At 38.8% G+C, this 15,460-nt stretch overlaps 1 protein-coding gene across 9 annotated transcripts in view; it reads left to right on the top strand.

Moving 5' to 3' along the window:
- Nucleotides 1–15,460, top strand: part of INPP5A (inositol polyphosphate-5-phosphatase A) — a 435,774-nt gene that overhangs the window by 290,624 nt on the left and 129,690 nt on the right. For all 9 annotated transcript variants that reach the window (XM_005305326.5, XM_065552136.1, XM_005305323.5 and 6 more), the window contains one exon: nt 8,451–8,503. In XM_005305326.5, coding sequence (XP_005305383.1) covers nt 8,451–8,503 — 53 coding nt within the window. The remainder of the gene's footprint in view (nt 1–8,450; nt 8,504–15,460) is intronic.

Below are 15,460 nucleotides of genomic sequence, written 5' to 3'. Positions count from 1 at the left end.
TTTCCTCATTCCATGCTCTTGTCCTGATTGCTGGCACAAAATGCATGTAGGCCGCTTTTATCAGTTTGAAACACTTAACTAAAACATCCAATTAAAAATAATTAACTAAATCAGCCTCCCTTTCATAAGATGCATTTGCCAGCACCACAGGGAGGTACTCACAGAAAGGCCTCTGGCAGATGAGCCCCCTGCAAGAAGCTGCCTGTGCAAGCAGAAAGAACTGTGGACAGAACTCGTCTGACTGTTGTTTTAGTTCCTTCCAATGAATATGATCCACAGTGAAACTGTTCAGAGAGACATAATTGGGTTAAGTAACACCTAGACGTACTCAGAGCACTTTTATTTGTGTCTCATTTGATATGAATAGAAAGAAAACAGGAATGTGAAACATTCTGAGCCTATCCTGCACTTCTATCAAGAACATTTTACGCTGCTGTCAATATGAGGTTTATTTACCTACAGAGCCGGTGCAAGGAAGTTTCGCGCCCTAGGCGAAACTTCCACCTTGCGCCCCCCCCCCCCAGCCCTGCGGCAGCTCTCCACCCCCGCCCTGAGGCGCCCCCAACCCCCCACGGCAGCTCCCCCCCCTCGGGAGCCATGCAGCAGCTCCCCACCCCAGCTCACCTCTGCACCGCCTCCTCCCCAAGCATGCCGCCCCCACTCTAATTCCCCTCCCCTCCCAGGCTTGCGGTACCAAATAGCTGATTGGCACCGCAAGCCTGGAAGGTGGGAGAAGTGGAGCAGTGACGGTGCACTCGGGGAGGGGGTGTAGCAGAGGTGCAGAGGTGAGCTGGGGTGGGGAGCCTTGCGGCAGCTTCCTCCCCCCCGAGGCACCCCCGCAGCAGCTCCCCACCCCCTCCGGCCCAGGGAGCCATGCGGCAGCTCCCCACCCCAGCTCACCTCTGCTCCGCCTCCTCCCCGAGCACGCTGCCCCCACTCTAATTCTCCTTCCCTCCCAGGTTTGCGGCGCCAAACAGCTGATTGGCGCCGCAAGCCTGGGAAGCGGGAGAAATGGAGCGGCGACCGCGCGCTCAGGGAGGGGGCATAGGAACGATGTAAAAAAAAAAATGGGGGCACTGCTTTTTGGCGCCCCCAAATCTTGGCGCCCTAGGCAAGCGCCTAGTTTGCCTAAATGGTATCACCGGCCCTGTTTACCTACGTAATGAATATGAGATTGAATCATTAGTTTGTACAATTATGTTAACTCTGAGGACGCTCACTGCTTTCTTCTTCCGCATTTAGAAATAGTTAATGGACCAATCACACCTGTGCAATCCTGTGAATTCATTGCAGTTGACCAATGTAGCTAAGAGAGAAATTTTGTCAAGTGACTGCTAGAACTAAAATCAAATTTGCCCATGAAAGCCAGAATCTGCAATCCTTACTCAAGCAAAGCTGCACAGTTTGACCCAAAATGTACTTGCCCTTGAAAATTACATACTGTATGCAATTGTACTCTATCAAAAACAGTGTTTTTCAGAAGTAGAACTCTGAAATGAATAATTACCATAAAGAAATTATATATGTTGGTGGCTAATATATTACTACTGATTTATATAAATACATTTGCAATGGATATAATTATTTAGAAATTATATGCTTTAGTATAAACTGGATGGAAATGCATTTGATTTATCATGTTTGTTGTATTTATTAACATTGTGTGCAGATTCCCTTTCTGAAATGTCAGTTTTGCAATTAGATGTTTTCTTAGCAAATTCCAAATCCATGTTAGATAGTATTTTTCTATTAGATAATTGGTCATTATAGCTCTATGTTAAGAGTAAAATTGTCAACTGGCATGCCACATGGTGTTAGTTTTTCTACCATTATGTAGATTAACTTTAGAATCTTGAACTACTGATAAGTGTTTCTGAAAAATTTTAATAACTAAGAAAGCTATTATGCTACAGGCATAGGTGCTGACTCTGTGGTTGCTCCAGGGCCCACAGAAAAAAAATAGTGGGTGCTCAGCACCCACTGCAGCCCTGCGGATCAGCTCCTTCCCCTCCCTCCCAGTGCCTCCTGCTCCCTGCGATCAGCTATTCAGTGGCGTGCAGGAGGCACTGGCGGGGGTGGAGGAGCAGGGGCAGGAAGAGATAGGGTGGGGGCTTGGAGAAAGGGGTAGAGTGGGGGCAGGGCCTGGGGCAGAGCAGTGGGATCTAAGTAAGATCCCCCTGGGATCTAAGTAAGTCGGCACCCATAGCTATAGGAGCATAGCTGTATATAGATCACAGATTTGAATGTAATTTGAGAAAAATTCCATCGTGAGCCAAATAAACTTAAAATTAAGTATTTAAAGCTAAAATATGCTGTATTCCCAAGTAGAAGTCTTCATAAAATTTGCAGGGTTATTAAGTTGCTTTTACAAATCCTAGAGTAGCAGAACTTGCTATACTTTTTGAATAGTGTTGTTTGTATTGCAGTAGCATCCAAAGGCCCAAACAGGTTTGGGACCTCACTGAGCTATGAATTATTCTAACACTCAGGAAGGTTAGGAAGATACAGTCCCTGCTCCAAAGAGTTTATCATCTAATCTAATGATTTCACATCTACACAATAGTGTAAACATTTAGAATCCTTTAGGGGATCAAGGAGAGGAAAGCCATCATCATCAGGAGCTGCATTCAGATTTTTTCTATTAGAAGTTGTAATAAGTATTTTTTTTTTTGCATTCATACAACTGGTATTATTACTGACTAGTGTAAACCACTGAACATACTGTAATTTACGTGGAATAGCATTTAACACAAGTCCCTACATGAGGCTCTAAGGAGGAGTTCCTTTTACTGCAATGATAATATAACATGGGAGGTATTGATACTGAAGGTCAGTTGGTGCATCAGCTGCACTTGCAGTTTGTTAGACCTGGTCTCTTTTGTTGTTCAATTGATTCATCTACAAATTTTTTCCCTTCTTCCTCTTTGAACCATGCTGTTCATTTAAGAAGCTGCAATTACACTCCAGTCATTGCTACTTTAATCTGTCTTTCCTTCATGCTCCTGCTTTGTATGGTTGAATAAACCCTTGCTGGGCCACTATTTAATTTGATATGGTCCCTCACAGTAGAATGATGGAGAAAAGATGAATTAAGGCTCTGTGCTAGTCATTATCAATCATGGTTTGTGTTCATTACTTATTGCTCACAGTGCATTTTGACATTAGCCCTCCATAACCTCTCTCTTCATGTTAATGTTGTCTGGAGGTCCTTTTACCCCATGTAGCTGAGGTTATTTATGTAGGTGGTGTTTCTAGAGGGTTTTAAAAGGTCAACACAATCTCCCTGGGGACCCTATTCACAAAGAGAAAGCTTGCACAATGTAACTGCAAGTTTTAGAAATGTGAGGTGTTTTAAACTCAGAGTTTTCAGATTTTTAATTTCATTTATTACAATAAAAATTTGGCAAAGTGGGATCAAGTATATACTGCTGTGAATAAAACCAATAGTCACTGCACAAGTGTAGGCATTAGGAAACCCCAAAATACCATAACAGACTTTTGTATTTGGACCCTAAGATGGCATATCAACTAATATGCAAATGACTTCAGTCACATTTGCAAATTTGACAATAGATACATTTTTACAATAAGAAACACTGTACAGATCCTAATTAGATCGATATGCATATCTGCAAATACTTGTGCATCCATTCACCATCCTAATTGTTCCAAATCTAAAGAAGTTGTTGCAGGTCTATTATTTTACCTAAAGACAGGAGTAACTTCTTCATCTAAATTGGCCTTTATTTAACCTAGTTTTGAGATGGAAGAATCTGATGTAATCTATTGTGTTAAAAATACCCATTGTTATCCAATATTTAAAATATCCATGTTCTCCTTCTCTCTTATATATTGCTCTAAGCCCTCAATCCCCACTGAGCCTCTATTACCAACATATAGACATGGCTGAGAAGAAAAAGAGCATGGAAGAAGCTAATCAGGCAATACCCTGATTAATATGAATGTCCAGAGGTATCCTAGTCGCAGCCTGAGGGAATTGGATGGGGCCCTTCTATGGATGTCCCCTCTTGAAAGTCCAGAGTGGCTGCTGTTCGTTAAAGGGGAAGCTGGTCTGAAAGGATATAAAAGAACTAATTTCCCTGGAGTCATTCAAAGGAGTCTTTTGTAGTATGAAGTTCTATCAAAACATCCTATTCCAATTCTGGCTGTGTTTACTGCTTTGGTCCAATCAGCTGCCAAGAGTGCACAAATTTCAGTTGCAATGTTAGTATTTCTTAAGTGAATGGCTGAAGCTTTGTTTCTTAAAATGGAGAAGCTGATCCATTGTAGGGTGAGGCTTTATATAGTTGACTACGGAAAACTTGGTTTGAACGTTGTTCAGGAGGCACTGTACAATATTCCCAGACAAGCATAGTTGACTATTTTGAAGATTACTATTAGCACATGGAAACTTTACTTGATAAAGACATTTAATACAGGAGGCCTCTAGTGAAATCCTGGCCCCATTTAAGTCAACGGGATTCTTGCCATTAACTTCACTGAGGCCAAGATATCACTCAGTCATACTAGTTAAAATGGAACTTTTTGAGGTGATACATTCCATAATGCATCAGACATCCTGAAATAATATCTGTAAAGAATCCAATTTTTAAAAAACAGATAGCAAGGTAGTTGATACTAACATTTGATATGCTCAAAGCCGGAGTTATTTTGAAATCCATTAACTGTTTATAAAGTCCTTGTTTTTAGGAGGTCTGTTTTCTTTCAAGATACATTTATTGTGGTGGTAAATGTAGCAATTGCTGTGTTAATGTTGGTGAGGATGTTTATATACATGAGTGGCATTTGACATAGGACTCTGGAAATAGGCTGAATGTAGTTGTAAGAGGGTTCTCTGTATTTTTAGATAGTTAGTACTTAGTATGGTCACAATCTAAATATGTTAAAAGAATTCAGTTGGGAAACAAGAATCAAGTAGTAGTATGATTTGTCACCAGTCTTAATTGAAATAGAATCTGTAGCCACTGTTAGAAATAAAATTCAAATACAATGATTACAAACAGAAAATATGCAAGCAAACCTTATTCAATGTTGATGAGTTTCTAGTAAATCTTTACAACCCTGAAAGAGCTTTCACAAATTAGGTATCTTGGTATCCACAATGTTTTGGATAAAGGAGAACTCTTCAAAGCTAATTTTATTAAACAATTTACGAAAGCTATCAAAGGACTAGAAAAATGGGCTGGAATACCACTGTGGTATCTCTCATGAGAGGATTAGTGATATTAATTATAATTATTAGCGATATTAATTATAACTCTCCCACAAGTCAACTATCTCTTCTCAAATCTCCTCTTTGATATCCCTCAACTCTTTTTCAAACAAATGAATCTCAGTGTTTCTACATTCATTTTGGTCAATCAGGCACCCAAAGTTGAATCATAGACTGTGAAACATTCTTATAAAAGGACAACTGGCAGGCACAAACAAATCCCTGATGCAGGAAGAATAAGGCACAGAGCCATGTCAGATTTTTTTAAAATAGCTAAAATGTCGTGAAAATACCCTGTGCCTGTATAACAAACTAGCTGAAATTATGGGGACATAATTCAAGTCATGAAAAAAAATAGAAGAAAAAGCATTCATTGTGCAATCTGTTCACATTACCAAATATAAACGTTGAGTCTTTGGATAAAGCACTTTATTGTTAATCAATGTTCTTGAACTTTTTACTATTTTCAATTGAACATGTTTGTTTTTCCAATTGCTGAATCAATATGAAGCTGATGAAACTATATGAAGTGTATGAGAATGCCAGCAATCCTCACTAGCATGTTTCAGCCAAAACTGTTCTTTAGTTGAGAGCTGCTCAACAGATGCGATTGTAAAATTCAGATCCTGGATATAGGTATTTAAAGGGACGGTATCAAAAATGGTAGACTAGAACGTGGAATAACTTTTTTTTTCTTAAATTTATATAATCCACATAATTGTATATGTTTTTTCCCAAAACAAATGCTTAAATAGACTTTCTTCAATTAAAAATAAATCAGTGAGAGTAGCCCAGCATTTCTGGATAACTCTACTTACACAACCCACTGTGAACTTGTGTTAAAAGAAAAGATTCATGTAAGTTTTCACCTTCAAGCTACCAAGTTCAAGTTGTTATTCAGTCAATACAATAAACATTTTAAATGTATCTTTATAAACTGATGTTTTGAATATAAAGAGGATTTTGTTGGGGGTAAGGGAATCTTAATAAAGGGACAGTGGTAAAGGAACAATGTATGTTTTGCATTCTTCTGATTAGTTACAGTTGATTTGTTGCCACAAGAACCAGGGAGGTAAATGTGGTTGCCAGGAGGATAGACGTACAGTTAAAGAAAAGAAAATAAGAGGTGATGCTCATCTGAAAGATAATGAGAAAATAGTCTGCTTTGACTTTATGTATGCAATGTTGTTGTAGATCTATTTGTCACAGGATATTAGAGAGACAGGGTGGGTGAGGTAACATTTTTTACTGGACCATCTTCTGTTGATGAGAGAGCCAAGCTTTTGAGTTACACAGAGCTCTTCAGGTCTGGGAAAGGTATTCAGAGTGTCACCGCTAAATACAAGATCATATAAATAGTTTAGCATAAGTAGTAAGTACATATTCTATGAGACTATTCAAGGTGAAATGGCCCATTAACATCCCTGTAGTCATAGGACGAAAAGGGGAGGTTAGTGGGTTACAGATTTTTGTAATAAGCCATAAATCCAGTGTCTTTATTAAGACTGTGATTTTTAGTTTCTAGCAAAGTTATGAATTTAAGCTCCTGAGCTCATCTTTTGAAGGTGTTGTACAGGTTTCCTTTGAGGATGACGACTGATAGGTCAAATGCAGAGTGATTGCTTTTTGAAAAGTGTTCACACACAGGTGATAGAGTATTTTTGTCTTTTGTCATTTTCCTGTGTGAGCTCATTTGAGAGAGTAGTGATTGTCTGGTTTCACCCACATAGTAGTTATTGGGGCATTTAGTGCACTGGATGAAGTACACCACATGTTGTGATTAGGTAGGTGTAGGACCCATAGATCTTGAAAGGTCTGTAGTGTGGGGGAGAGGGGGTAATTTGTAGCAGTGGAGATTTGTCCGCAGGTTTTGCATCTGTTGTTCTAGCAGGGCCTGGTGCTGCTTTGAGTTGGTGGTTCCTAGTCCCATGGGGACCTTGCTTCTGATGATGAGCTTGGTGAGGTTGGGGGATTGTTTGAAGGCCAGAAGAGGGGGTTCAGGAAAGATTTCTTTCAGGATAAGGTCCCCATCGATTATGGGTTATGGTTGTTTGATGATACCCTGTATGGGTTCCAGAGTGGGGTTGTAGGTGACAGCTATGAGGGTGAAGTCAGAGGGGGGTTTATTTTCATATCGAAGCAGGTTCTCTCAGGGTGTTTGGGTGGTTTGGATTTTGTTAGGCACCAGTTTATTAGGGTAGAGTTTTTTGGGGGTGAGTAGAGAATTTCATCTAGTGTCATATTCACAATAAGGAGAAAAGAAAGCACTTTGCAGGGTATATGTCAAAAGCTGTATATATTGCCTCATGAGAGGCCAGAAGTGTTATTACTTAAATTCTGAAGGATGCTGTACTATGGTTAATAGTTATTTATTATAAGTAGTTTCAGTATTTTGCCACAAAATCATAGGCATCATCATTTAAGTATATCTGGGGCAATGAATAGTCCAGCATCACAGTCACTGTAGCCGTATATAAATGGGATCCAACATAATGGCTTGTTAAATTTAATTTAATTTAAATTAATTTTTTCTTTTTGGTAGAGCAATTTAGGACCATGGCTGAAAGAATTATTTTGCTATGCCAGCAGTATTATACCTTGGCAGTAGTTGATTTGTATCTTACTGAGGATGTTGCTGTTTTGATAAATGTATTGTTATACTCTCATTTAAATTCACTTTAACTTTTATAGAATTATTAGGTAGGCAGAATCTGCAGAAAAAGTACAGGTTTCTAATATGTCACATTCATTTAAATTCATTGTAAAACTCCATGATGCAACTTTACAGTTTAGGTAAATTTACAAATAAGTTAAGGCATTTATGCACAATTGATAAGAATTGGTTGGTTTTTTTCTGGTGTGTATTCAAAGTAATTTTATTTTTCTTATGAAAGTACAACTGTAACAATCATTTTCATGTTAGTACTCACTTATGTAAAATTGACCAGGTTTTTTTAAGTAGTTTTTATTTCAAGTTTATTGTTAGACTAGTGAAACAAAGAAGTAAGCAGTGCAATTTAAATCCTTATAGTAGATAACAATATTTTATTTTGATCCTGTTTATATAGTTCATAGTGCTCATTACTTAAACATTGTATGGGTTGTTCGTTTTATGTTCTTAATAAACAGTTTAAAAATATTCTCTTGTAAAGTATATTTAACTCCCATCAATCCTTCATTTAAGATGACTGATTTAAATTGCTTATTTATTTTTCAGTGTAAATGGTCCAGAAAAGGCTTCATTCGCACAAGATGGTGTATTACTGATTGGTATGTTGCATCCTATCAAGTTATTTATGATTATCTTTATTTCATGTGTATTTTCTATGAGAAACTTTATGTATATAACCTAATTTATTTGCTACAAAGAAGAGATGACAGATCATGCTTAGCTTTATTATGTGCATAATAATGCTCAGTAAATTGTAAATGACAAGTGGTAAAACTCACTTTTATCAATGTGATTTTAATATTTGCATATACTTGCCATTAGACTGATCAAGAAAATTATCTGTGAGCCACAGACATCCAAAAAGCTTTGGAAGTATTTATGAAAAAATATGCCATTCTCTATGTACTCATTCAGCTAGCCATTTAGAGCCCAAGCCACTGCCTACTTAAGTCAATTGAAAAACTTCCAGTGACTTCACTGGGTGTTGGATCAAGCCCATACACATCAGTTCCTGCTACATACTTGTGCACTGAAACACACTTGCAATGAGCAATTGTTCTTTCTTTGCAGAATTTAGGTCTGCTGTACTATTTTGGGCCCAGATTGTGGCTCATCCTATGCTGGCCAAATGTTTAAAAACTCGGAATTGTAAATATTCAGTTTGCTCTTATCTGTAGGGTTACATTTTTAGTTATTATATGTTAGATGGGATAGTGCCTCCATAAGAAATCAAAGGGAATTGAGAGGTTTATCCCTCATAGATGTCTACTGTTTTCAATAAATTATTATTGCTGCACAGGTCTTTAAATATAAATATATTCAGTTAAAATGGTGAATATTTAAGATATTTAGCAATCCTTTCCTTTTAAGAGCGCTTAGGAAAGTGTGAGTTTGTTGTGTAACCCTGAGATGAATTAGTAATTTATGCTAAAATAATGTTACTTAGAAAATAATGTAAACAGAAAACTAAGTGCAACATAGTAAGAGAAGCTGTTTGAAAGTTTGTGGACAAAAGGATCTGAACCTAATATCAATAATCTGAGGGAAAATATTTTGTGATCTGTTTGAAAAGTTTGTGACACTGACTGTACTTGACTATCAATTATGTGAATTACTTCATGAGATTACCAAACCCACTTGAGTTGTGTCTGATGATAGGCTTATAAGAGAGAAGGTCATGTGGACTAACATTCACTCTTATGTTAGTTTTGCATTATTTCTTAACTTATCAATAGTTTTTAAAGCACAGCATTATTGTGTAGTGGCTGAGAATGGGTCACATATCTCAGTGACCTAAACCAGAGAAACTTCAGCACAGACTGACTCTGATGTTGTGGTACATTTAAGAGAAAAAGCTTCTATATTTGGGACATTTAAGCTTATTTCATATTTATTTATTTTGGGGCATATTTCTGTATTTGTCTTTAAAATTTTAAAGGAGTGTAAGGGACAAAAATTGGAAAGAAAAAAAAAACTGGAAAAATTGGTTAAATTTCACCTTCGTTTATCCAGGAATGAATGGCTCAGAAAGAGGCAAGCTCTATCTCTGAAGAACACCAAATATATGTTTCTTATTCTTCAAGCTGTTGGTAAACTGCTGCTATAGATATGGCAGATTTCAGGGGAAATTAATGGTTGTTTCTGATATAATTTTGGGTAATTAGAATGGAAGTTCTTGTTCTAAATATCAAATGCATCCATTAGATTCTAAAAAAAAAAGCAGGGTAAATAATAATGTATTGTGCCATCAAGAAAGCATGAATATGGTACCCTCAAATAGGTTGAGGCATGGTGGCTGAGTGGTTAAAGTACTTCATTATAATCCCCAAAACTGTGGGTTTGAGTCTTGCTCAATCTCACACCGAAAGGCTACCTCTAGTTCGCCCAACTGCAAAATGGGTACCTGATCCACAGAGGTGAGAAGTCAACGGTATTGGCTATGGAAACTGATGTGCCTTAAACTGCATCAGCCTGATGAGCCATCTGCGCCTTGAACTTTTTTTTTTTTTTTTACAACCAAATAATGTCCAAGATCATTACAATATTACATATAAAGCCGTTTTCTGAGAAGAAGCTGTACCACCTATTAACTTTGTTTCCTATGATCATCTGCAGTTGACTATTAGACGTTTCTTTGGTAAATAGTTTATCCGTTTTTTAATTAGTTGCATTAATATTGTTAACTCTTTGGGTGAGATAGAGAACTGGAGCTCTCTGAGATTCTGTGTTCTGAATACATTTGATCCAGATTTAGGAACCTATACTGCAATGTATTTATGCATGTACCTAATTTTAAGCACATGAATAGTCTCTTTGAAGTCAAGATTCATGTACTTAAAGTTAGATATGTCCTAAAGTACCTTGCTGAAATACATCCTAAATGAGTAACATTCACAGCAGAGGTATATGCAAGACAAAGGGTATATGTAGGTGATATAGATTTTGAAGGTGCTTATATGCAAATTATATTATTAATAATTACTGATATTGGGATCTGATTGTGCAGGACACTGTACAAACACAGGAGAGTCCCAATCCCAGAAAGCTTGAACGTGGTTCCTATCTTATGATAAGGAAAAATACTTAATATTCACCAAACTGCCTTCACAGATCCTTACTCTTAGGAATCATGTGTGCTGCTGTATGGATCCAGAACTGGAAAAAGCAGTAAGGGTTGTGAGAGACCCAGACCAGTGGGGTACAGGAGTCTGGTAGAGGGCAAATATACTGGTCACTGGATGAGTAGTTTTCTGTTCCCTGAGTGACCAGAGCAGGGGCTGCACTAGAGTAATCAGGAACCTGCTAGAACTAGTTAAGGCAGGCAGGCTAATTAGGACACCTGGAGCCAATTAAGAAGAAGCTTCTAGAATCAATTAAGGCAGGCTAATCAGGGCATCTGGGTTTTAAAAAGGAGCTCACTTCAGTTTGTGGTGGGAGTGTGAGGAGCTGGGAGCAAGAGGCGCAATGAGCTGAGAGGGTGTGCTTCTGGAGGACTGAGGAGCACAAGTGTTATCAGACACCAGGAGGAAGGTCCTGTGGTGAGAATAAGGAAGGTGTTTGGAGGAGGCCATGGGGAAGTAGCCCAGTGAGTTGTAGCTGTCATGCAGCTGTTATAGGAGGCACTATAGACAGCTGCAGTCCACAGGGCCTTGGGCTGGAACCCGGAGTAGAGGGTTGGGCTGGAACCCGGAGTAGAGGGTGGGCCCGGGTTCCCCCCAAACCTCCCAATTGACCTGGACTGTGGGTTCTCCCAGAGGGGACGGTCTCTGGGCTGTTCCCCACCCAACATGGTGAATCTCTGAGGCAAGAAAATCCGCCAATAAGCGCAGAACCAACCAAGATAGAGGAGGAACTTTGTCACAGGGTGTAATAGGGTAACATTATACTACAATATATGCACCACAGCCATATCTATAAGGGAGGCTCTTCAGCCGTGTCCCACAAGGTACAGCTTTTCCTTTTGCCATTGGACTTGGAACTGTTGGTGTCTCACCACATTTCCCATGTTCTCTGACTCTTTACTGTAGTTCTTCATGTGTTCTGTTGTTCAAAGATAGTTATAAAAAACAAAGGTATTTTTCTCTTCTGTGGATATTTAGAATGTGAAGCATTTCAGATCCTAAAACAAGGAGAGTTTGATTTTAAACTGTGTGACAAATGTTCACATACAATATTTGTAAGTGATTAATATTGTTCTTGGTTGTTGTATTTAGAATATGCACATTAATTGGCTGAGCATTTGGTGACAAACAAGGGAACGGCTACTTCCTCCTTTGATAAACTCTGATTTGGCCATAAATTAGGGAGGCAACTGTCAGATAAATTTAATGCTCTTTAATCTTCCTGAATCCAGGTAGCACAGCATGTGCCTCCAAGGATGGGGCTCTGTGGAGGAATATATATTTATAAAAAGAACAGGAGTACTTGTGGCACCTTAGAGACTAACAAATTTATTTGAGCATAAGCTTTCGTGGGCTACAGCCCACTTCTTCGGATGCATAGAATAGAACATATATTGAGGAGATATATATACACATACAGAGAGCATGAAAAGGGGGGAGTTGTCTTACCAACTCTGAGAAGCCAATTAAGTAAGAGAAAAAAAACTTTTGAAGTGATAATCAAGATAGCCCAGTACAGACAGTTTGATAAGAAGTGTGAGAATACTTACATGGGGAGATAGATATATATTTATAGAACACCAATTATTGGTAACTAACCAAGTCTTTTCTTCTTGCCTCATGAGGGACCCCAAGGTCTGTGCTGCCTTCTTGGGCTTCCTATTTTGGGACACTTTGAAGCTGTGTTTAGAGAAAACATTATTCAAGGATGGGTTCAGAGTAAATTTTTATTCCAAGATAGGAAATGAATAATTGCTGGAGGGATTGGGCTGTGTGGCTGAATGATTTGATTAAACTTTACATTGAGTATAATTTTCATAGGGCTATTTTCTGCCTGCCCTTTAGAGGGCCACTCCATTGTAAAGGGTAAAAATTAAGAGGCCCCACAAACCTTTGTGTGATCTGCTTAAGGGATGAGCAGAATTGCAGTTGCTATGGTCAAAATTGTGCTCTGATGGGCATCCGGGCATCCAAAGGTGATGGAGAAGGGTCAGGCACAGGCAGAGAACATATACCTAATGAAATAGGTGTAAGACTATTGCCATCTGTTTAAGCGTGCATGTGCCTGTTCACTAAATAACAGGTGACCACATGTGTAAGAAATTCTGATTTGTTTAAACACATTACTTTTCATATGATTTATAGAGTTCCTTTTACCCAAAGGTTTTTAAAACCTTTCTAGATTGTACATTTGGGGAAAATTCTAGCTTCTCACACACAGAAAAAATCCTCTGGGCTGGAGACTAACAATTAGTTAACCTCAAAGGCCACAGAAGCAAATGACACTCTGTATTTTGGTAGCTAAAACTGGTTCCATTATATAAAATCTGGAACTTCATGGCTCCAATTTCTGCTTCTGTGCCACAGCAAACAGTTCCTTCAACAGCTTTGTTCTGAGTAGAGAGACTAAGGATATGTCTACCCTGGAGTTAGAAAGAATAATTTCCAGCTCGAGTTGACATACTCATGCTAGCTCTGATTTAGTTAGTGCACTCAAAATAGAAGAGTAGCTGCAGGAGCGTGAGCAGCGGGAAGGGCTAGCCACCCCAGATATGATCCATTTGAGACCCCAGGTATATACTTGGACCAGCTAATCCCTTGCACTGCTTGCACCACCATGGCTACACTTCTGTTTTTAGCACACTACCTCGATCAGAGCTAGCACAGGTATGTCTCCTCAAGCTGCAAATCACACCTAACAGCTGTAGTGCATTTATACCCTTAATCTCCCTACTCAAAGCAAAGCTATTGAAGGAAATGTTTGCTGCAACACAGAAGCAGAGGCTGGAACTGTGAAGTTCTAGGGTTTGTTCAATGGAAGCAGAATGAGATGCTAATGGTATAAGGTAAAGTGACATTATATTCATTAGAATGTTTCTAAAAATCGGAAGTAAAAATAGAGGGTACACCTCTACCCCAATATAACGCTGTCCTCGGGAGCCAAAAAATCTTACCGCATTATAGGTGAAACCACGTTATATCGAACTTGCTTTGATCTGCTGGAGCGCTCAGCCCTTCCCCCCCCATAGCACTGCTTTACTGCGTTATATCCGAATTCGTGTTATATCAGATCGCATTATATCGGGGTAGAGGTGTATAGTGCAATTGACATTGCAAAGGACGTCATATAGACAGGAATATTGCCAAGATATGATTATTGTTGTTCATATTACAACACTGTCCAAAATATGCAAGGTACTGTACAGGCATATAGCAAGACACAATCCCTACCCCAAAGAGCTTACATTCTTATGGCAGATATGGCAGAACTACTGAAAGCTGCAATAATAGGGGGTGGGAAAGGAGGATGGGCAGACAAAGGTTACATAAACAAGATCAATTGCTAAACAGCCAGTGGGGCCACTGGATGATTGAGATGCTAAAGGAGATTCAAGGACGATTGAATGTTATTGCTGAGAAACTAAATGAATTCTTTGTATCGGTCTTCATGGCTGAGGATGTGAGGGAGAGTCCCAAACCTGAGCCATTCTTTTTAGGTAACAAATCTGAGGAACTCTCCCAGATTGAGGTGTCATTAGAGAAGGTTTTGGAACAACTTGATAAACTAAACAGTAATAAGTCACCAGGAGTTCTGAAGGAACTCAAATGTGAAATTTCAGAACTACTAACTGTAGTGTGTAACCTATCATTTAAATCACCTTTTCTACCAAATGACTGGAGGATAGCTAATGTGACGCCAATTTTTTAAAAGGTCTCCAGAGGTGATCCCAGCAATTACAAGCCTGACTTCAGTATTGGGCAAACTGCTTGAAACGATAGTAAAGAACAAAATTGTCAGACATGTAGATGAACATGATTTGTTGGGGAAGAGTCAACATGGTTTTTGTAAAGGGAAATCATGCCTCACCAAGCTACTAAAATTCTTTGAGGGGGTCAACAAGGATGTGGACAAGGGGGATCCAGTGGATAGAGTGTACTTAGATTTTCAGAAAGCCTTTGACAAGGTCCCTCACCAAAGGCTCTTAAGCAAAGTAAGCTGTCATAGGATAAGAGGGAAGGTCCTCTCATGGATTGGTAACTGGTTAAAAGATAGGAAACAAATGGTAGGAATAAATGGCCAGTTTTCAGAATGGAGAGGGGTAAATAGTGTATTTTCAGTATATTCATAAATGATCTGGAAAAAGGGGTAAACAATGAGGTGGCAAAATTTGCAGATGATACAAAATTGCTCAAGATAGTTAAGTCCCAGGCAGACTGCGAAGAGCTACAAAATGATTTCTCAAAACTGGGTGACTGGGCAACAAAATGGCAGATGAAATTCAGTGTTGATAAATGCAAAGTAATGCACATTGGAAAACATAATCCCATCTATACATATAAAATTATGGGGTCTAAATTGGCTGTTACCGTTCAAGAAAGAGATCTTGGAGTCATTGTGCATAGTTCTCTGAAAACATCCACTCAATGTGCAGC

The sequence above is a fragment of the Chrysemys picta genome, chromosome 7, assembly GCF_011386835.1.
Source record: "Chrysemys picta bellii isolate R12L10 chromosome 7, ASM1138683v2, whole genome shotgun sequence".
Lineage (NCBI taxonomy): Eukaryota > Metazoa > Chordata > Testudines > Emydidae > Chrysemys > Chrysemys picta.
Note: the sequence above shows the minus strand (reverse complement) of the source record. Positions and strands in the feature narration are given on the sequence as shown.